Here is a 24,398-nt window from a genome sequence, read left to right as displayed (position 1 = left end):
CAGAACTGCACACAACACTCAAGGTGGGGTCACACCATAGATCTTTACAGATGTATTATGAAATTCACAGTTTTATTTTCTATTCCTTTCCAAGTAACTTCTAACATTCTATTTGCTTTTTTCACCGCTGCTGTATGCTGGAGCTGAGGATTTCAATATATTGCCCACAATGCCTCCAAGATCTTTTTTCCACATGGTTACTCCTAATATGGAACCCAGCATTGTATATTTATAGTTTGGATTATTTTGCCCTTGTGTATCATTTTCCACTTGACCACATTAAATATACGTGACTAACAGCCCCCCACGCACTGTGGCCACTGGCTTTAAAATATGGATTTATGCATGTTACTGTTGGCCCCGCCCCAGAATGCCCCTGACATTCTGTGACTATGCCCCTTTTCCCCACGCATTCTGTATCTCGCGCATGCTTTTAAAATACGAGTTGCTCATGCTCGACCCACATACTTGCATGTATGCATCTCTTTTTAAAAAATCACCTCTTTATAATAATTTTATTCATAACTTCAGGAAATTACTTGAGATGGAATACAAAGCTAGCATGAAGTAACAGGAACACAATAGAGGAAAAAACCCCATTTACATATGCCATCTTATATTATCAAGCCCACAATTATAGGGAGAACAATACAACGATTCAAAGAATATATCTAATACAAGGAATTCAAAACCAAAGTAGAGGCACGATATTTTCTAGAGAGAGAAATAAGGGAATACACATGTGCAAGGGAGTCGAGGAACCTTCTGGTTGACTTATCTTGTCACTCAAAAATGTAGTTAACTGTCTAGGTTCAGAAGAAAATATAATACAGTCTGATATTTAAGAAAACACTTGCATGGAAACTTAAGCACAAAAACGGCATCCAGATGAAGAATCTTGGCCTTAATTACAGAAATGACTTCCATATTTTGTGTGTGACTTTGGAGGCATCTGGGAAAACTCTGATTTTCATTTTTCAAAAACATTTCCTCACGATGCTTAAAAAACAATTTAAATATCCATTCTCCATCAGGGTCCAATGCTAAGGAAATGATTAACATTGCAGGGGTAACCAATTTGTTGTCCGACGTCTCCAAGAAAAGCTGTTAGGTTTAAACTGTCTTCTGAAATTGGAGACGGATCAGAATACCGTAAGTTCCTTCTGCCTTTTTCTTTTGATATGGTGAAAGACAATATGCTCTAGAAACTGGAAGAATCAAAATCTCCAGCAAATAGCGCTTAAACATTTCAGCAAGAACATCTGGAAGCTTAGGAAAATTAATAAATTGCAAATTCCGCCGCCTTACCAAATTCCCCAAGTTTTCCACTTTAGAGCACAAATATAAATTGTTTATAATAACAGCCTCTTGAACCTCTTCCATCTTAAGAGCCTGATTTTCACCTGTTTCTGCCTGGCACTTAAATTCCTCCAGCACTGTCTCCTGTGCCCTGTCTCCCTTCAAGAGCCTGTGACTTATCCAGACAGATTTGGGTAGACAGAGTCTCCCCAAGCCTACAAATTGCCTTCTAGAGTGAACGCCAAAGGCCTCTCTAAATGAAAGTCATTCTTCTATTGCATTCCTGAACTGTCCAGCACCTGATCTCCTGTGGAATCCAGCACAAGTGATGTCCTGTACATCGTAGAAGCTGTTTTTCCCCTTTTGATTTCAGGGCCAGCCACAAACTCTGGAGCACACTCCCTCGATACTCACAGTATGTGTCCCTGATCTGACAGCACATCAGCTGGCACTAGATCAAGGGCAGCATGATGAGTTCTTCCCACCTGGCTGAGCAAAACGCTCTGATCCTGGAGAGGCGAGGGCTCAACTTCTGCCCCAACCTGCTGGTCGAAGGAGAATTGCTACTCCTTCGACCAGCAGGGATTGCCACAGAGGTTACCAGCATTCTACCCTCCCTTCTCCTGGGCTTGAGCATGGCCCTTCCACAATGCGCTGTCTCTTCTTAAAGAGAGACATGTGTACATAGACAAGGGGGATGGAAAAGAAGAAGAAATCATTTATTTTTTCAAATATCTAATCCGATCCTTCCAAGGGAAGATTGCTCATGGCGGCAAATAATGCCATAAAATTAACAATAAAAATAAAAACAAGACAAAACTACGACAAAACTTAAGTAAAACCAAACCCAAAATGTTGATTAGCACAGGAGTCCCCCCAACTTGGTCCTTGAGGGCCACAAACTGGGTCTGGTTTTCAGGATTTCCATAACGAGTAGGCATGAGATATGTTTGCATATAATGGAGAAAGTGTTTGCAAATCTATCTCATGCCAGTTGATTGTGGAAATCCCAAAAAAATTAGGGGTAGATTTTCAAAGGGTTACGTGCGTAACCCTGAAAACCTGCCTCTGCGCATGCCGAGCCTATTTTGCATAGGCTGGGCGGCGCACGCAAGTCCCGGGGCTTTGAAAAAGGGGCGGGACGGGGCCGTGGGCATGGCGCCGGTCCGGGGGCGGGACCAAGGCCTCTGGCACAGAGGCCGTGCCAGGGGAAGGCGTAACTCCTGAAACAAAGGCAGGAGGGGGGATTTAGGTAGGGCTGGGGGGTGGGTTAGATAGGGGAAGGGAGGGGAAGGTGGGGGGGAGCAGAAGGAAAGTTCCCTCTGAGGCCTCTCCAATTTCGGAGCAGCCTCGGAGGGAACGGGGAAAGCCATCGGGGCTCCCCTAGGGCTCGGCGCGCGCAAGGTGCACAAGTGTGCTCCCCCTTGTGCGCGCGGCAGCATGCGCATGTTATAAAATTGGGTGTACTTTTGTGCGCGCCGAGTAGCGCGCACAAATGTACCCCGCACACGCTTCTCTTAAAATCTACCCCTTAATGGAGTTGCGGGGCTTGAGAATCAGATTTGAGGACTCAAGAGTATATGATTCTTGTTGTAGCTTGAGATTTGCTATGGGATGGCAAAAAATATGGCTCCTCTACCACTGAACTTTGTTTCCAGTTCCTGTTTCATTTTATATTGGGCAAAGTGGATTGGGAGAGTCATGTGGTTCCTGTCCATTGGGTGCTTACGATCCACCTCATGGTAATCAAGTGGCGCCAGAGAAAGTCTGACTCTGAGCATATTTTAAAGATGTCTCCCAGTGTTGTTCTTTTGAAGTTTCCACTGTCTCCCTCCCCTGATGCCCCACAGCAGCCATCTGTCACTTTGTGGTGTAAAACAGTTTTATTTTTAGCCAATGTTTTGTGTGTCTATCCCTACTCACATAGAAAAAGTCTAAATGAGAACAGGGGAGTATTCCCTTTAGAGTTTTCCCTCTCTGAAAGTTAAGCTGTCACAGAGTAATCCAGCTTTATTCTATCTACCTACCTAGCACATTTATATACCAACTTCCTCAGTATTAAACCCAAAGCAATTCACAATACACAAACATTAAAAAAAATAATTGCAAATGCAATATCAGATGCAATAATACAAGGTGAAATTGAGAAATACAAGTAAAATACAATAATCAATTCAGACACATTGGGCCTGGTTCACTAAAGGCTTTTCTTCCCATTCTGTGTCTATGGGAAAAGAATTTGATGAGCCATCCCATATATGTTATTTTGTGCATAATGGGTTATTCCTTAAAAAAAAAAAAAAAAAAGAAGAAATGCTGTTTGTATGCAACAGGAAGAATTTCATGGACAGTGGGGTCCCCAGAACGAACTTTTCTCTAATGTGGTTTCATTGCAGTGTTCTTGTAGATCCCATCTAATGTTAAACACTTGCAGTTGTTGCTTCTGGCCATGTCAGGATGTGTTGATTCTAGAAATGGGCACAGTTGTGGCCTTTGATGTGAATCCCAGCTGTGGTCCCTAACTCTCTGGGGGGATTTAGGAGATGAGGGAGAGCAGCAGTGCTGTTGGTTTTCAAGAACATTTATGTTTACTCTTGAGAGATAATGACCGGCTCTGCTATCGGGCAACTAAAACGAGCAAGCTGGCTGCTATTCAAAGAGGTGAGGAATGGCTGATTTGAAGGCCGCTGCAGTTTTACTGAATATTTGTTTAATACACGATTTCTGTAATATTTAATATATCAAATGGGTAATGGAGCTGTGTGTGAAAATAGAGATTAAGGTTATTTGGTAATGTTATTTACAAACCCTTCTCCCCCACCCCAACCGCCCCCCCCCCAAAAAAAAACCTGAGAAAAGCTTTTGTCCTTGTTATCATCTCCTCCCCTCTGCTGATTCAATAAAGTCCGCGGGAGAGCCGGCGCTCCAAGGCGAGCGCCCGCTCTCCCAACGCGCACCCAGGCACCTCTCCTGGGCGCGCGATTATTTAAATTAGGGCCCGCGCTAATAAGGAGGCGCTAGGGTCACTAGCGCATCCCTAGCGCCTGCTTATTGGCAGAAGCGGCGGCTGTCAGCAGGTCTGACAGCCGACGCTTAATTTTACCGGCATCGGTTGTTGAATCCGCTGGCAGCCATGGGTTTGGAAAACGGACGCCGGCAAAATTGAGCATCCGTTTTCCAGGCAGATTTTTTTTTTTTTTTTTAATTTTCGAGGTCTCCGACTTAAAATCGCTATGATATTAAGTCGGAGGGTGTACAGAAAAGCAGTTTTTTCTGCTTTTCTGTACACTTGCCTGCTGCCGTCTGAAATTAACGCCTGCCTTTGGCCGCATATTTTACTTTCTGTATTTTGGGTGACTAACTAATAGGCTCATCAACATGCATTTGCATGTTATGAGCGCTATTAGTTTCGGGGGGGGGGGGGGGGTTGGTCGCGTGCTTTCCACGCGCTATTTCCCTTTACAGTATAAGGGGTAATAATAGCGCGTCAAAAACTCGCGGCCAAACAGGGGCTAAATGGTGCGCTCAGCCGAGCGCACTGTTCTGTATCGGCCTGAGTGAGAGCAAGGTCATTTGGTTCCTTGAAAGTGATTCCACTTACATTAAGAAGTGTAGGGTCCTGCAGCTCCTCATGAGGATGCAAACTATGGGGTAGATTTTCAGAGCCCTGCTCGCCTAAATCCGCCCAAAACCGGGCGGATTTAGGCGAGCAGGGCCCTGCGCGCCGGGAAGCCTATTTTACATAGGCCTCCCGGCGCGCGCAGAGCCCCGGGACTCGCGTAAGTCCCGGGGTTCTCGGAGGGGGGCGTGTCGGGGGCGTGTCGGGGGGCGGGCCCGGTCGTCGCGGCGTTCCGGGGGCGTGTCGGCAGCGTTTTGGGGGCGGGTACGGGGCGTGGCTACGGCCCGGGGGCGTGGCCGCGCCCTCCGTACCCGCCCCCAGGTCGCGGCCCGGCGCGCAGCAGGCCCGCTGGCGCGCGGGGATTTACGTCTCCCTCCGGGAGGCGTAAATCCCCCGACAAAGGTAAGGGGGGGGGTGTAGACAGGGCCGGGCGGGTGGGTTAGGTAGGGGAAGGGAGGGGAAGGTGAGGGGAGGGCAAAGGAAAGTTCCCTCCAAGGCCGCTCCGATTTCGGAGCGGCCTTGGAGGGAACGGGGGGAGGTAGCGCGGCTCGGCGCGCGCAGGCTATACAAAATCGATAGCCTTGCGCGCGCCGATCCAGGATTTTAGTGGATACGCGCGGCTCCGCGCGTATCTACTAAAATCCAGCGTACTTTTGTTTGCGCCTGGAGCGCAAACAAAAGTAGGCTGTTCGCGCTCGTCTGAAAATCTACCCCTATTTGTGTACCTGGAGACTGACTTTCCTAAAGAAAATGGAACGTGGCGATGAAACTAGCTGGACCTCAAACCAAGCTCGTGATGTGAACTGTGGCCATGCTGTTGGCTGAGAGACAGAGTGTGCTGTGGGTTGGAGTCTTAACTTATACAGCTTGAATGCAGGCAAAAAAATATATCAAGTGAATTTTCAAAGGGCCACACGCATAAATAACGGGGGTTGCGCGTGTGACTGGGCCTCTCGCGTGCCGCATGCATTTTCTATAGGGCCCGGCCACGCGCATAACCCCCAGGCCCAAAGAAAGGGGAGGGCCAGGGGTGTGGTCTGTGCAGGGAGGAGCAGGGCGGGGGCGTCCATATGCACATGCCAGGAACCACACGGGTCTTAAAATCGACCCTTATATATATAAACACCCTGCCAATTACCGTCCGATTTCCAATCTCCCTTTTTTATCCAAAGTCCTAGAGAGGGTAATCAACAAACAACTGACTGATTTTTTAGAAGATCATAATATCCTCCACCCTCTACAGTTCGGTTTCCGTAAAGCCCGAAGCACTGAAACCTTACTACTGGCCATGACAGATACCATACTTAAAGGTATGGACCATGGAAACTCGTACTTACTCGCCCTACTAGACATCTCAGCTGCATATGATACAGTCAACCATCAAATTCTAATGACCCGCTTAGCAGAAATAGGTATCACCGGCACCGCCCTCACATGGCTCTCCTCCTACCTCACAAACAGAGAATACCTCGTAAAAATCGACAAATACGAATCTTCACACATACCTATCACACAAGGTGTCCCCCAAGGATCCTCCCTATCCTCCACCCTCTTCAATATTTATCTCTTACCGCTATGCCACCTCCTCTCCAACCTAGGCCTGAAATTTTTCGTATATGCAGACGACGTACAGATTCTGATACCGTTTCAAGGGTCCATAAGCAAACCTTTGCAACACTGGGAATCTTGCCTCACTACCATAAACACGCTGTTATCTGAGCTCCATCTAGCTCTAAATACATCCAAAACAGAATTACTCGTCATCTCTAATCAGCCTGAACGTTTTACCCTCCCCATGCGACAGAACAATCCTCAGAACACAACCACAGCCCTCTCCCAGCCCCAGTTTGTAAGAGACCTAGGCGTCCTCATAGATCAACACCTAAATTTTAAACCCCACATCAAAGCTCTCCTAAAGGGAGGTTTCTATAAATTAAACATCCTGAAAAAACTCAAACCCCTCCTCCACACACACGATTTCCGCACTGTCGTACAGACCACCATGCTCACAAAACTGGACTATTGTAACTCCCTGCTAATAGGACTCCCTGCCACCACCATCAAACCCCTGCAGATTCTACAAAATTCCATGGCCAGAATCATAACAAGTACTCGTAAAAGGGACCACATCACCCCCATCCTAAAGGACCTACATTGGCTGCCCATCTCCTTCCGCTCACAATACAAAACCCTAACCATCCTTCACAGCTCCCTTCATAAACACAACCACACCTGGCTTGATGAGATGCCTCACTACCGCTCCTCTGACCGACCTACAAGAACAGCCCATACAGGCACTCTCCACACACCATCCCTCAAATCAGCACATTCATCTCATAACCGAGGGAGAGCGTTCTCCATCGCTGGCCCCACCCTCTGGAACTCCCTCCCCACCCTCCTACGCCAAGAGACATCACTCCACAATTTCAAGAAAGGAGTCAAGACATGGCTCTTCCGACAGGCCTACCCTGACACAAACCAAACATAAATTCTTCCCTCCAGCCCCCCCCTGTCTCGACCATCCTCCGGCTGCTCCCCCCCTCCGTCAGACCCACCCCTACCCCTCTTCACTCCTAGTCACCTTCCAATCCGCTGTCTCCCAACCGCCCCCTTCCCCCTTCTACCCCCTACCCCCCGTACACCTTTCAATCTCCCTCAAATAACCTTTCTCCGAATGAACACCTTAGCCCAAGTAATACTGGTGGCTTTCAAGTCCTCATGAGTCCCTCCTTAAGTAAATGAAACCTGTACTTAAGTTACTGATACCTATACTCAAGTTAATGAGACCTGTGCACTCCGTCATCTGTACATAGTTTCCCTCTATTCCTATAGTTTTCATTCCTTTACTTCTCATCTCTCTATCTGCCTTTGTTCTCCTCTCTTCCCCATCCCCACATTGTTAATTGTTATTGCCAGTTATTTATTTACTATCATTATTATAAATATTGTTTTATCGTTACACTGTATTTTCCACCTGAGTTCATTGTAAACCGGCATGATGTGCTGCACGAATGTCGGTAAATAAAAGTTAATAAATAAATAAATAAATAAAATAAATATTTAGATGCTAAACTCTGACGCGTAAAAAGGGATCCGCTGCCATTCTTACACATGCTTATTTAGGCTATATGACATCTGTAATAAAAACATACAGTGTTTCTCCATGCTAAAGGATTCTTGCATGTTAACAAAAGAAGGTTCTAGCATCACTATTGCAGTTCAACATAATCAAACACATTTCAGTTAGGACTGGCTAGTTCTTCAAAATATTTACGTACCTGTTTCTCGTGTCTGTTGCATCCTATTTTGATCTTATTCCTAGTTTTCCTTTCATCTGTATCCTAATATCAACTATTTTATGCCTTTTTTTTACATTTTTTTTAATGTTTTAACAAAAGTCTTTCCTCAGATCCATTGTTCATACTATAGGCAATATTTTTTATTTTTTGTTTTGTTTTGTTTTTCAGGAGATTTATTCCTCTTGCTTTGTTTAGGGCTCAAAATAGTTTAACATGGGATAAAGCCCACCCACATCCCTACCCCAAAGCGTGACAGGATAAAATTGGGGAAAAATCCCTGGCTAGCTGTGAATGAAGGCTCTCATAATGCCAGATCCCAACCCGGGTTCCAGTACAAAGGAGCAGGAGGAAACTGTAGGGTACAAAAAGAAAAAAAAAAAAGGTCTTCCCAGGGGTGTGTTTAGATCAGGGGAAGAAAACAGCACATGGACATTTGATTGTCAAAATGTATGTGTGCTGTTTCCCTCCTGATCAGCCACCCATATAAACAGGAGGTGCAAAGTCCGCAGGCCTTTTGTGCATGTATACATTATGCTAAACTATTCCCAAATGGCCAATGAATTGTTGATTCTAGGGTAGGGAGGGTGATTTTAGGGTCTGATGTAGTCCTAGGTTTAGCTGTCGATGTGAGGATGATGATTTCTTGGAGAGGGCATCATTTTATTATGTTATGATTTGTATCGATTGTTATTGAAGTTATTTTTTTTTTGTGTGTGTCTTAAATATGTTTTGTAAACTGTTATTCCGATGCCCTTGCAACCCATGCTGGGCTTTAATGGTAAGCTGAGTAATCAAATTCACCCAAGTAAATAAATATAATAAACTATCTGCGTAGTTTCCCTTTGAAAATTAGCTACAAAGGGGACGATGCAATACCGTGCGCTAGCCGCTATGTCTAACACGCGATCAGATGCTTGCGTTGGACAAGCATCCATAACCCCTGATCCAATATGGGGATTAGCGTGTCCAAAACGCACGCTCAAATCACCGTGTAGCAAATATTTATTTATTTATTTGCCCGTTTTATATACCGTTGTTCCATGTAAAGATCACAATGGTTTACAATAATGACATTCATAGTTATAAATCAGCAAATAATGACAGGAAGTTTTCATAAACAGGCATTAACATCTATCAATTGAATTGTTCAAATACATATAATTAAAAATCAAGGACAAGACGTGAAGTACAAAAATAAAATAACAAATTTCACATATTATTCTGTACATTGTATTGAGATTCTTACAATCTCTCGTTAATTTGTTTCTCATGCATCAATTAGTGTCTTTTTCTTCTTGTTATTGTAGATCTCTTTATTCTGATGTTTTAAGTTAGGTTGTATGCATTTTTGAATAGCCATGTTTTTAGTTCACATTTAAATCTCTTTCTATCTGGTATCAAACAGCATTTCAGGTAAAGAATTCCAAAGTTTTGGGCCCACTGTGGAAAACACACGATCTCTTACATGCGTCAGGTGTATGCTTCATATTGTTGGAACAGTCAGTAGTCCTTTAGTTTGGGATCTTAGTATTCTTTGTGGTGTGTATGGTTGTAATGTCACACCTATCATACTGGTGTTACTAGAATGAATAATTTTGAATATTAGCATTAATACTTTAAAATAGATTTAGGATTCTACTGGCAGCCAGTGTAGTAAAATCAGTGAGGGTGTAATGTGATCAAATTTCCTGGATCCTAACAAGAGCCTTGCTGAGGCATTTTGTAGTATTTGTAATGGTTTTAAGAGACGTGTGGGAAGACCAAGAAATAAGGAGTTACAGTAGTCTAGGTCTGAGAAAGAGTTTGCAAAACAGTTCTGAAGTCTTCAAAAGTTAATAAAGGTTTCAACTGATGAAATTCATGCAACTTGGCATAACCTGTATTAATTAATTTGTTGATGTGCTTTTTCATAGTAAGGTTCTCATCTAGCTGGATACCTAAATCCCATACTTGATTAGAGGAAGTAATTTGGAAATTACCTAGCTCTAGAGCCAGTGGTTTAGCTATCGAAGAGTTTCTACTTAACCAGAAGTTTACAGTCTTTTTCAGTTTAATGTTAGGTTAAGTTGCAATAGTTCCTGCCGTATTGCTTTCATATAAGTTGAAAGTGTTGATATTGTATTTTCTACTGATTTGGAGAATGAAGAGTAAAACTGTATGTCATCAGCATACAGGAAGAATGTAATTCCTAAATCCGCCAGTAGTTTGCACAGTGGCATCATATAAATATTGAATAGAGTTGCTGAGAGTGCTAATCCTTGAGGGACACCTGTATTGATATGGAAAGTATCAGATATGTAATTGCCCAATTTGACTTGGAATGTTCTATTAGATAAAAAGGAAGAGAGCCATTTGAGAACACTGCCTTCAGTTCCAGAGTTGTTCAACTGCTGGCAAAACAGGACATGGACCTCAGTGTCAAAGGTGGCTGTTACGTCGATTAGCATGAGAAGATAGGATTCATCAGTATCAAACCCTCACAACCATAGAGACCATTAAAGAGAAGAGTAATGTCTCAATTGAATGATGTTTCCTAAATCCGAATTGATTTTGAAAGAGAATATCTTGGTCTTCCAAATGATTTACAAATTGGGATAATACTGCTTTTTCAAGTATTATAGATAGAAAACACAAATTGGATATTGGTCAATAGTTGTCCCAATCATCAATTCTTTCAGTTTTATTTTTAGGAATCGGCTTTATCATGGCTTGTTTTAACCCATGTTGTACAATTCTTAATGAGAGAGAATGATTAATTAAGTTTGTGATTGTCGGAGCGATTACACAGTGTACTTGTTTCAAGGAATTGGCTGGGATTGGGTCATGTGGGTGAGTAGCAGGCTTAATTTTAGCAGTGATTTGACTGGTTTCAATATTAGGTCCAGGTCGTGTATCTTGTGCGTATATATGCCGGTAGCAGGTGAAAACAGCCGCTCGTAGATTGAGTGTCCGTTTTCCCAACCAGCTTGACAGCCTGCTTGAAGCCACTTCTCCTGTGCACGTGATTCCGAGGAGGAGCTAGGGATGCACATTTGTCGCTAGTGCCTCCTTGTAAGCGCGACCCCTCATTTTAATATTGAATCGTGAGCCCAGGAGAGGTGTCTGGGTGTGCGTTAGGAAAACGGGCCTTCAACACTGAGCGCCTGTTTGTTTTCTGCACACATTTATTGCATTGGCCCCAAAGTGTGCTTTGCAAGTACATGCACTGTTGAAAATTGCCGTCTCTGTGTCTGTCCCATGCAATGCTTAAATTTTGTCACTGTTTTTGGTTCTTGTAACCTTTATTGGAAGTCCGCTCTGGGTGTCATCCAGCCTCTCAGTGAAAAAATGAGTTTCTTACATTCCTTTTGTGTTTCCCTCCCTTCAGCTTCATATGATGATCCCTAGTCCCTCTATCTTCTTTCTTCTGGAGAGTACATGGGAACAGAAACTGTCAAACATGTGTGTGGGCGTACACGAAAGTGTGTATGTTGGCTCACGCCAATGGATGCAGCCATTTTATAACACGCGCTTATATGCATGCATTTTATAAAATCGGCTCTACGCGCGTATATGTGCATGTAATTTTATATGGACGTGTGCATGTGCACGCAAATGCAGTTCTACCATGTAAGTGGGGGGATTTTAAAAACAATGCGCGCTGATGCAATAACCCTCTTTCCGAGTTTATTCCCAGTTCACACATTTAATGGATCGGATTTCCTAACCCCTACTGTTATTTAGCTTTTCTTTTACCCTTTTTACGCCGACCCTTAAAACCCCGCTGACACATCTAGTTGTTTTTAATGTAATACTTACACATCGTTCATAGCAGAAGGAAAGTTACACAGTAGGGGACCCCAGTGCATGCTTGTATACGTAAATACCCCCAATTTCAAAACTTCCTGGTACACCCACGTCCCGCTCCCTTTTAAAACTTTTGATTTGTGGGCGTACCGGAAAATATGTGTGTACTCATGTGCTTCTTAAAATCAGCGTGGCAGGCACTGGGCCGAGATACTCACGGATCTCCCGGATTTGGCACGATTAGGGCTTTTAAAATTCATCTTTTGTTGCTTATAATGCTGACCATACACCATTTTGGTGGCCCTCATATTGAATTGCCTTGAATTCAAAATTGCAAGAACATGAATTTTGATTGAGAACCTATGGGAATGTCACTGCTTGGGGATTAAGATTAAATGTAAGATCTGAGCCATGAGCTGAGGGCAAGTCCTTGGCCTTTTGACTGTGCTTGAGAACCTGTACAGTATGTGGGATTAATGCTCTGCCGCCTGACCCCACTAGGGTCAGAAAATAATTTAAGCCCTGGCCAAACCGAGACCTAGATTCATAATTTTGCTATAAAATATAGCGGAAATAGTGCCTGTGATAACAAAAAAAAAAAAAAGGGGGTGTAGTTAGACTAATATTTCTGGTTTGGGGATGAAAGAGAGAGAGAGCGAGAGAGAACCTCTTTAGAGGCTCACATATAAGTTAAGTATTTATACTACTGTAAGAGGAGCCACTATTAACTCGGTGTGAGGTTGGGGGGGGGCAGTTTTATAAGCACAGTCAGAGGTACAAACAGCACAGTTGCCATCAGTGAAGATTTTATGTGATTTGGAGTGATAAAATGTAAAAAAAAGAGTAGATTTGTACAATGTATTCTCTACCTAGCTTGATGTACTCTCTTCCTAGCTGCTATCAAGCTAGGTAGAGAGTACATTGTACAAATCTACACTTTTTGTAACTTTCGTCACTCAAAATCACATAAAATCTTCACTGATGGCAAATGTGCAGTTTGTACCTCTGACAGTGCATGTAAAACTGCCCACCAAAACCTACCCCACCACCAGTATCTCACCCCAAGTTCATTATGCTCCCCTCTTACAGCGGTATAAAAAGTTAACTTATATGTGAGCCTCCACAGAGTCTCTCTCTCTCTCTCTCATGAACTGAAATTTGCGATGAAAATGTTTTTGGCCAATAACGCACAGCTAACGCAGGCAGAACGCACAGGAAAAAGGTGAGGTTATTTCCAGTGTTATTTTATTTATTTATTTATTTATTTATTTTTAATTTTTATATACCGATGTTCTTGTAAGAAATACACATCACTCCAGTTTACATAAAACAGTGAAATGCCCTAAAAATGGGAGGGGCTTTACATAGAACAAGGGAACAAAATACCAATTAAACAAAGTAATAGTATAATATAGTATACAGTATAAATAAATAAATAAATACAGGAAACATTTGAACTCAAAATCATAGAACAGTTGAAAAATCATAATAGTATAACTCAATGAGGTATCCCATAATTTGGGTTTATCATCGCGTCTAGGCAGCATTAAGTGTCTGGGAAGGCTTGGCGAAAAAGCCAGATTTTTAGCTTTTTTTTAAACTCTTGATGACATGGTTCAAGTCTTAGATCTGGGGGGAGCGCGTTCTATTGGTGGGGGCCTGCTGAAGATAGTGCTCGTTTGCTCAATGATGATTTTACCGGCGGGGCATGCAGTGTGCCTTTGTATGCATTTCTAATTGGTCTGGAAGCTGTATGAGGTTGAAGTTGTGTGCTTAACATGATAGGAGCAAATTTGTGTGTTGCTTTGTGAACGATTGTGAGCACTTTATAGAGTATCCTGTGTTTAATAGGAAGCCAGTGAAGGTTACGGAGGATTGGAGTGATATGTTCTCTTTTGTTAGAGTTTGTGAGGATTCTGGCGGCGGCGTTCTGTACCATCTGTAAGGGTTTGATAGTATTTGTGGGGAGACCGAGAAGAAGGGAGTTGCAATAATCGAGCTTAAATAATATGATGGATTGATTGGAGTACTAGCCGGAAGTCAGTGAAGTAAAGGAGGGGTTTTAGCTTTCTGAGGACTTGCAGTTTGTAAAAGCAGTCCTTTGTGGTAGTGTTTATAAACTTTTTTAGGTTTAGATGGTTGTCTAGCCAGGCTCCAAGATCCCTGACGTCAGGTGAGAACATGCTATTTGAGTTTGATTGAGAGGAGCTTGATGAGATGGTGAGGGGGTCATGGGAGATAATGAGCAATAATTTATAATAATGTTAAAACTTGTGTTGCTGTGTGTAACTCTATTGCGCGCCACACTAACTGACCCTCATTTCCATTTATTCCGCCCAAACTCTTCCCACTTGAATACAAATTTAAAATTTGCATATGCATTTTGCGATGCGGGGTTTATCAGATGCATTACGGCATTATTGCCTGCGTTAGGGCCCTAATGTGCATGATAAGGTAATAACGCGATTTGATAAATGACCCTGCAAATTAGATCCCTAAGTTATGCACCTATTTTCAGCCAAACTTAGGAGCCTAATTTTTCAGTTGAAAATTCAAAAATTTAGGGGACTAAAATTTAGATGGCCAATTTAGATGGCTCCTAACATTTGGAGTTAGGCTCCCAAATTGGCCCTTTTGAAAATTTACTAAAGGTAAGTTTCACTAGGAGCCTAAATTTAGGCCTGCTATTCATTTGTCTAGATTTAGGGGCCTAAAGTGCTGCAAATCAAAAGTATTTAACTTTGTTTTTCTGCCCTAACTCCACCCCGGTAACAACCCACTCTTTAGGCTCCAAACTTTAGAAGCCTAGTAAAACTATGAGTCTAAATGCAGGCACTCAGCCCAACTATATTTTCAAAAGCACCACTTTAGGAATCTAACGCCAAGAGTTAGGAGCCTAAACCCTTTGAAAATTGACCCTCTACATTTTTAAAGATTAGTGAGATGATTTTCAGGATTAGATGGTGAATGGAATTCCATTGATGTATAAAATATGTTCTACAGGAACTAGAGGAGTAAAGAAATAATCATTACTGAAAGCAAAGCAATATATCCCCTATTTATTGATAGAGCACCCCACTGGCTTCTTTTCTCATTTCCTAGCTACAGTTGGGGTTGACTATAGTTTTACATTTTAGACATGTAAAAAAAGACACAAAAAGGGGTTGAATTAGCACAGTTTGGAATATCTGCGCAGTAGAGTCAGTTGTCAGAGCTTCAACCATGGCTCAGTAGTCAGTAGCCAGTTTCAGACTTATGCTAATGAAACCCTTTTTATATCCAATTACAATGTGTCCAATATATGCGCACACATTTTGCAGAAGTGAAAAAAGCTATAATGTGCACTTTAAGATAAATTCACTAAAGTGGTTTTTTCTTAGTCACAATAATGTACACCTCTGTTTTTATGGAGAGATGCACATATTTGGAAGTCCATCCAAATACTATCCAAATATGGTTCTGACGTGTTTGGATAGTAACAAAAGCATGTTTAGTTGCAGCTCAGTAAAGTCCTGGCTTGGCCACAACACTCCCAATGCAAGATGAGCTCAAGGGCGCAATGTTAGAAACAAAAGCCATGGTCTCTCCCCAGGTGGAAAATATAATTCTCAAAGCCACTTACCTGATTAAGATGCTCAGGCTGTAAAATTGCCCTCCTTTGACCAGGTTAAAGCACATAGGGGCTTTCATAGGAGGTAATTTTAAAAGGAGTTACATGTGTAAATGTAAAATACTGTTGTAGCAATTTTAAAAAGACGTTTACGTGTGTAAAGTGCAGTTACACGGGTAAATCCTATGAACAATTCAGTGGCATATATTGTAGCAATTTTCAAAAGCCCACTTATACTGGTAAAGTGCATTTACATGTGTAAAACCCAATTTTAAGTGTGTAATTGCTTTTTAAAATCAGGCCCATAGTGCGCTTATAGGGGGTGGGGAGGAAACTATTTTAAGAACATAAGAAATTGCCATACTGGGTCAGACCAAGGGTCCATTAAGCCCAGCATCCTGTTTCCAACAGTGGCCAATCCAGGCTGCAAGTACCCAAACACCAAGAAGATCCCATGCCACTGATGCAATTAATTGCAGTGGCTATTACCTAAGTAAACTTGATTAATAGCAGTTAATGGACTTCTCCTCCAAGAACTTATCCAAACCTTTTTTGAACCCAGCTACACTAAATGCACTAACCACATCCTCTGGCAACAAATTCCAGAGCTTAATTGTGCATTGAATGAAAAAAGAATTTTCTCCGATTAGTCTTAAATGTGCTACTTGCTAACTTCATGGAATGCCCCCGGTCCTTCTATTATCCGAAAGTGTAAATAACCGATTCACATCTACTCGTTCAAGACCTCTCATGATCTTAAACACCTCTATCATATCCCCCTCAGCCGTCTCTTCTCCAAGCTGAACAGCCCTAACCTCTTCAGCCTTTCCTCAAAGAGGAGCAGTTCCATTCCCTTTATCATTTTGGTTGCCCATCTCTGTACCTTCAGCATCGCAACCATATCTTTTTTGAGATGCAGCGACCAGAATTGTACACAGTGGGGCGGATTTTAAAAGGGATACGTGTGTAATATACGCGTGTAACCCTTTTAAACCCACTCCTGCACTCGCCGAGCCTATTTTGCATAGGCCCGGCGATGTGCGCAAGCCCCAGGACTCGCGTATGTCCTGGGGCTTTAAAAAAATTGGGTGGGGAGTGGGCGGGGTGCGGCGGGACCGAGGCCTATGGCACAGCGGCCATGCCAGGGGATCGCACGCCAGCACTCGGCCGGTGTGCGCAACCTACGCCTGCCCAGAGGCAGGCGTAAATAAGAAAACAAAGGTAGGGGGAGATTTAGGTAGGGCTGGGGGGCGGGTTAGATAGGGGAAGGGAGGGGAAGGTGCGGGGGAGGGCGGAAAGAAAGTTCTCTCCGAGGCTGTTCCGATTTAGGAACAGCTTCAGAGGGAATGGGGAAAGCCATCGGGGCTCCCCTAGGGCTCGGCGTGCACAAGTGTGCACCCCCTTGCACTCGCTGACCCCCAGATTTTATAACATGCGCACGGCTGCGCGTGCATGTTATAAAATCAGGCGTAGCTACTAAACTCTGGCCCAGTATTCACACAAGAGTGTACACTATTTCAATCCTCTCAGCCTCCTGCATTAACCAGCAGATACAAAGAATGTGAGATCCTCTAGTGCACGTACTTTGGGCCAAGTTTCGAAGAGAAGAACATAAGTAGCTTGTCTCGGAAAATTAGTGTGAAGTCTGCATACTAAAAGCAGTCCTCTATTTCAGAAATACAGGGGCTACCTGAAAATTGCTCCCACAATTCACTAGTCAGCGTAAAGGCTGCTTAACATGCACTGTTCCGTGACCCTGCGCGCCATCACAGATCATAAAAACACAGCACTTTTGATTCCTTGCAGTGTGATATATTTTAGGAAATAAATATGATTCAGATTTTGTGCACCCTTTCCTCCCTGTCCTCATGCTCAAAAACACTTTTGCCTCTCCATAATGGTTCAGACTGGATTATGCACAGTCAGACCAATGGAAATGTTTTGGATGCAGTATTTTTGGTTCCACCTTCAGTAACCTACTTCAGTTCAGCTTAGCGTGTGTACAGCACTTGCCTCAGACTTCTATTTCTCTCTGGTTACTGCTGATTGAATCTATGCATTCTTCAAGTGTTATTTCTTGCTGGTGGAGGATATGACTAAAGTAGTGGTAAACCAATTTGGCTTAAAGTTTAACTGGGGGTCTTTTGGACAATTAGATTCAAACTGGGGCAGGTCTAATGGGTAGATAAATCTAATCTAGTCATGCATTTTCTCAAATCTCCGTATTGATCTGTTTTGGATCTTTTTGACCCACTTCAGAGGCAACTATTTGCTGCTTTCAAATGCTTTGAAATTGAATATTTGAACCAGGCCAAGTAAATCTGGATTTGAGAAAAATTAAAAATAAAAATCACAGTGAGATTCAAACTAGGTCAAAACTGACTTTGATTATTTGAGTCCGATATTTGCCGATGTGAGCCTTCATTTGAAAATCAGGAGTACAGAAATATTTACTTCTACGGAAATGAGTCCAAGCCATGCATGAAACGATGGGATCCAAATGTGTTGTGCAGAATGGGTGCATCAGGACAGGACTGGCAGAGAATGCTTTCCACAGAATGGATGGATGAAAGTGGCAGTGTGTATCCCTGAGCATTTTGTTAGCAGAGGGAGAGAGACTGAGAGTGAGACTGTCACCTCTAAGGCTGCAATTAATTTCCGTGCAGGACAGCGCACTGCAATAGTGGAGGAGGAGAAAATTAAGGAAAAGGCAGTGTGGGAAGAGACCAAGGTCGTGAATATTAAGTAATGTATTCAAGGTCACATGGTAATTAAAGTGCTAGAGAAAGAAATTAAGGTTCTCTCCTTAGGTTAAACGGCCTTGGGCTTTCACAGCAAGCATGTACTGACAGCATATGTTCAAGAACTAATTTTTGAAAATGGTGTCCTTATATTGAGGGGGAGGGGAAATATTAGTTTTAAAAAAAATCTCACTTCAGTGCTTGGATATAAGATCATCCCTGGATCTCCCATGATGCTGCGGTAAGGGCCTTTGCCATGGAATTCCAGCAGAATCACAGAAAACCAGTAGGGAATGGTGGTTCACTGGATGCAAAGAATGGCCTTGTCCGCTTTCCTACATCAAGTGCAGGAGGGGAGGAGGAGAGCTGCCTTGCTTTGTGATGCCTCTGCCGCCTCCTGCCACCTGGACCCGACTGGCACTCAGAGACACACAGCACTGCGATGACCCAGGTGTGGCATGAGGATCAGGCCTGAGAGGGGAGGGAGAGGATCCACCTGTGGGTGATAGAGAGGATGGGATGAGAAAAGGTGAGAGACAAAGAGGATGTAAAGAGAGACTTGGAGAGATAGAAAGGGAGGGAAAAGAGGGAGAAAGGATTAGGGCACAGAGGGGGAAATGTAGGAGGGATAAGAGATTGGTGCAGAAGAGGAACAGTAGGGGTGGAGCTGAGAGACAGAAAAACTGCAGAAGGGATCAAATAGACAGGAAGGAAGAAAGTCCGGGAAGAATATTAGAGTGGAAAAAGATTGTTGCTATGTCTTATTTATTTATTTAATTAAAAATGCAAAGTATGAGAGGAGAAAACAGAAGAGAAGTAGAGAAAGAAAATAAAAAAGAAGTGAAAAAATGAAATGGCAAAAAAATGAAAGAAAAGCAAATGTATCTGTACAGATACAGCAGAAAGGTTGAAAAATAACTTTACTTTTATAATGTAAAATAGTTTGACATCCTGAATAATATACATTTTATGCAAATTCATGCAAATGAGCTGAAAATTGCCGCAGAATTGTAACATCTTTGCTGCAGAATTTCTAAGTTCTTGCCATAGAATTTTTGTCACAGGAAACTGGGGACTCTGCCTTTGAGAGTGATTTATCTTTACAGTTGTCCACGTTGCTGCATGTCAAGGGGGACCCAGTTAAATCAGTCCTGGTTTTACCCCGTTGCATTCTCCTGATTTCCATAAGTAAAGCAGGCTCACGTCTCCATGCGGGACTGACTCACTTTTTTTTCCCGTGGCCTGGAGTTATATGGTTACTCTATCTACCTTTGACAAATGAGATAATGTTAATGCTTTAGGAGCAAATGAACAGTGTCTTTGTATTTTTTTGTGTTGCCCTAGGAAACCTGAGAAAGGAGTCCAGTACCTCATTGAGAGAGGCTTTGTGCCTGACACGCCTGTTGGTGTCGCCCACTTCCTTCTGCAGAGGAAAGGACTCAGTAGGCAGATGATCGGCGAGTTCTTGGGCAACAGGCAGAAGCAGTTCAACAGAGATGTGCTCGAGTAAGTACTGCATGACCTTCACTGATGCCAAGGTCAAGGGGGCACAACAGGAGGCTGCAGTTTGCTTCACACACACACACCTAGCACATCCTCCGAAACAGAGGGTAGGCTGGGTTTTGTGGAAAGCATGACGCACTCCCGTACAGCCAAAAACATTTCCAAGTGGATCAGGCTATCACTGTGCTCCAAGATAAGATGAAGGGAACCTTAAGATGATAAAATTTCTTCTGTGTAGGAGCTGAGATGACAGGTTCTGGTTTGTTTTAAAGAGAAGCTTCCATGGAAATGATTAAAGCAGGAAAATGAATACTTTTTCATTTCCATCTGTAGAAGTGCTGCGTAATGACGCTGAACTGAGGATATTTAGAATGATTTATTGTGTTGATTGTGGTTTATGGGGAGAGGAGGGGAGAGGAGGGGAATTCTCAATGATTTGCGGTTTAATTTCTTGGACCGAAAAGAGAGCCTCTATTCATTTTTTTAAACCAAGTCCCTTTGTTCATCTCACACAAACTCTGTGGCAGTTTAATGCATTGGATAAAATAACATTATGGGGTGAATTTTCAAAATATCTCACATGAAAAAATTAGCATATACGTGCATAAGTAGCCCCTACTTACTTATTCTGTATTTTATAAAAGTAAAAAATATGCGTGTATGTTTAATTTTGCGTGCACATATACAGTGTAAAAACAAAAAGGGGCAGTCTAGGGTTGTTCCGGGGCAGAAACAACACTTACGCACTTACGGCCGGATTTTAAAAGGGTTACGCGCATAAGTTATGCGCGTAACCCTTTTAAAAGCCCCCTGCGCGCGCTGAGCCTATTTTGCATAGGCTCGGCGGCGCACACAAGCCCCGGGACACATGTAAGTCCCGGGGCTTCGAGAGGGGGGCGTGGTGGGGCGTGGCGCTGGCCCGGGGGCATGGTCGAGGCCTCCGGACCAGCCCCTGGGTCGGGTGATGGTGCGCCAGCAGCCCGCTGGCGCGCGCAAAGTTACATCTGCCTCCGGCCGGCGTAACTTTGCCAACAAAGGTAGGGGGAAGGGTTAGATAGGGCCGGGAGGGGGGGGTTTAGGGAAGGGAGGGGAAGGTGCAGGGGGGTAGAGGGAATGGGCAGCTCGCGCAGGGCTCGGCGCGCGCAAGTTGCACAAATGTGCACTCCCTTGCGTGCGCCGACTCCGGATTTTATAAGATACGCGCGGCTACGTGCATATCTTATAAAATCCGGCATACTTTTTTTCGCGCCTGGTACGCGAACAAAAGTACGCGCGCGCGTAGATTTAGAAAACCTACCCTCTAAGTTGCTCTTTTAAAAGGCACTTACACATGCACATATGCCAAATTACTTGCTTATTTTTACACCTGCTAATTATCTGGTATAAGTAAACATATTTAGGCCTAGATTCATCAAATCACAATGGCATTTTTTTTTTCAGAAGGGGGTCCCACTATCCCAAAATGGCACCGACTGGACCTTGCCCCAGCTACGTGACTGGGTTAAGGTCTTGGGACTGGGCACAGACATGACCCTCTCGCCACACATCTAATGCTTCCCTAGGATGTGTTGTATCATTGTGGCTGACTACCTTCTTGGTCAGCCGTGATAAAATATTTGCATCAAATTACTTATAAATGCCCTTCTTTGCATGCGTTTGCATTATCCATGCATGCAAATTGCATGCAAATTGGGTCATAATAGGGGAGGGTTTCTAGCATATTAGAGCCCTAATGCAGCTTGATGAATGACCCAGTTAGTGTATAGTACTGACTGGGTGGGAAGTCTGGGTGAACTGGGGACAAGTTCAGGCTGAAGAACCAAGAAGATTTGATGACCTGAAGAAGGAGTGGGTGAACTGATGGACTAATTGGTAAAACTGGTTAATTTCATTTATTTGCCCATGTTTTAAAATTGGCTGACTTAACAAGCATAAATCAGGACTTGCGCAAATGTCCTACTTTACTTTCACACGCAAAATATGTGTGCATATATTTTTCATATAGGTAGGAAAAGATAGTATGTGATTTCAAGGCATTGCATGTATTTGTGCATAAGCCTACCTACTCACATATGTTGTGGGGTAGAGATACTCGTATTTTATAAAACACATGTATATAATATGCACAGGTTATAAAATAATTCTGTAGATCTGCTTGTGGCCATATATTCTGCCACTCGTAGTTGTTTGAAAGGTATCCTCCCTGTACTTAGTAAAAGGTCATCGACACAATATGTCTCTGCATGTGGCGCATACATCACAACAAAACGTCAAATAATCGGTAGACGAAACCTTACTAAAAGGAATGTTCTGGAATAAAAGAAAAGCAAAGATGATGACAAGATACAGAAGAAGTTGATTTGCAAAATACAATTTGGATAAAGCTATTTAAGCCTCAGTACTAATTAACTTATTCTTCATATCAACCTACATGTTTATTAGTTTTATTGCTTCTATTTTAATTTGCCTTCCTGGTGCCTCCTCATTTTTTTTCTAATATTTCATTTCTTATGTATTTACATTTTGTTGGAATAAAAGTTGTGCACCCCCTGGTTTTAAAACGTTTCCTGAATCCACTTGTTAGCCCATGTTGTATTTTTGATTATTTAGTCATTTGTGTATCCGTGCCTGGGCTTCTAATGATCAGCAGCATCCTGTTTCACTTGGATTTCTAATGATGGGAGTAACTAAGCAGGCAGAATTTCCAAAAACATTAAACACCTAGGAATAACATAAGCATTCTCTGTTTTTGTAAAACTCTTAGGGGTGAACTTTAAAAGAGTTGCTTGCATTAAAAGGCCCAGAAACGCAATTTGTATTTTAAAATGCCCCAATTGTGTGTGTATATGCACGTGCACAAGTAACCCAATGCATGGAAACAAGGGGCGTAGTTTGTGAGTGTCGTGGTGTTCCAGGTGGGGCCAACATTTATGCACAGAAATACAGATTTTGGGCTGTTACCCTTGCTAATTCTGCTCTTGATGAGGTATAAGTCTGAAGAAAACTTGTTTAAAGTCTAGAATGCCTGGGTGAGGGGTCCTGGGTAAATTGGGGGAGTGCAGGCTGAAGAACCAAAGGGGTCTGAATGACCTAGAGATAGACTGGGCAAACTGGTGCACGAAATGGTCAAATTGGCTATTTCTTTCACGAGCGCATGTTATAGAATCTGATTAACTACATGCATTAAAGCCAACAAATTCCTACGGAGGATACATGAATAATGTTTGCTTGTGTAACTGCTTAAAATTAGCAGCACACGTATGCATGCTAGGTAGATTTTAAATACTAAAGCCCTAATTTTAAAAATGGCTCAGCCACGCACATATCTCCCAATACATGCAGAAGTGCCGGGCATGATGAAAGCGATGGGCCGGGGGCAGGGTCTGGGTGGGGGCTGACCGGGACGGTGGCCATTAGCCCCTGTCCTGGGGAAGTGCGCGCCGGCAGCTGGCCAGCGCGCCGAAGTTACTTCTGCTCCAGAGGAGTAGTAAGTATTAAAACAAAAAACCAGGGGTTAAGAGTCGGGGAGGAGAGGAGAGGGGAAGAGGAGAGGAGAGGGGAAAAGGAAGGAAGGGTAGTTAGGGGGATAGGGAACTGAGGAAGGCCCTATTGCAACACTGTGTGTATGTTTTTAAAATCCCCCCCCCCCCCTTTTCTGCGCGGGAGAGGCCACCTGCCCGCACACACACATGCAGGCATTAAAATCCGGCATGCATGTGCGCGCAGGAATCGTATTTTATCACATGCACATGTTATAAATAGCTGCGTCCGAGTGCGCACGCCGACGCCCACGCGCATTTTTTTAAATCGACCCCTAAATGCGCAGTTGCATGGGTGATTTAAAATTCCTGACTGTGTGCTTGGGCGCTCATGCGCGCATATGTGGGCACTCGCACGCTCATTTTAAAGTTACCAGTGCAAAGTGGTTCTGACGTAGTGAGGACCTTGGCTCCAGATGTTATTGCAGACATGTTATGTTTGCCGGAACATTGCTGTTGATGTCACTGTGGTAATTTCATTCCCACGGTAATATTAGACTCCAGGTTCTAAGGTCAACTGTAGTGACAGGAAGGGCCCTCCGTTTGACTCTCTCAAATTCATCTGGGGCTGCTGTGGAGAGAGCATCCTCATGGTCATTGTTAAGGGTGACATCTGAGGGTCGGATTTAGAGCCCATGATACAGGGTTCTGGAAAGAGCTCTGGTGAATAGCTCACAACGCAATTAACAGGTTAGGAAAACGGATGCTCTAAAATTGAACGTCCCTTTTCCTAAACTCACTGCAGGCACCCTTTTTTTTCCCTTTGGGACATTTCTAATTTTTTATTCCTCTGACTTAATATCTCCATGATATTAAGTCAGAGGAAGTATAGAAAAGCAGTATTTTCTGCTTTTCTGTACACCTTTTTAGCTTCTCCAAAATTAATGCCTGCTCAGGGCAGGCGTTAATTTTGGCAAATAAAAATGAACGTGTCAGGTGTACATTTTTTTTTTGGCATCGGGGGCAATAGATAATAGCCTCATTAACATGCATTTACATGTG

General features: G+C 43.2%; 1 protein-coding gene across 11 annotated transcripts in view; it reads left to right on the top strand.

The window, feature by feature from the left end:
• IQSEC1 (IQ motif and Sec7 domain 1) overlaps positions 1–24,398 on the top strand; it is a 1,385,758-nt gene that overhangs the window by 1,300,182 nt on the left and 61,178 nt on the right. For all 11 annotated transcript variants that reach the window (XR_003856582.1, XM_029600819.1, XM_029600818.1 and 8 more), the window contains one exon: positions 19,699–19,860. Coding sequence is in view for 10 of the 11 variants with exons in the window: in XM_029600819.1 (XP_029456679.1) it covers positions 19,699–19,860 (162 nt within the window). In the remaining variant the exon portion in view is untranslated. The remainder of the gene's footprint in view (positions 1–19,698; positions 19,861–24,398) is intronic.

Source organism: Rhinatrema bivittatum, chromosome 4, assembly GCF_901001135.1.
Source record: "Rhinatrema bivittatum chromosome 4, aRhiBiv1.1, whole genome shotgun sequence".
NCBI classification, from domain to species: Eukaryota; Metazoa; Chordata; class Amphibia; order Gymnophiona; family Rhinatrematidae; genus Rhinatrema; species Rhinatrema bivittatum.
Note: the sequence above shows the minus strand (reverse complement) of the source record. Positions and strands in the feature narration are given on the sequence as shown.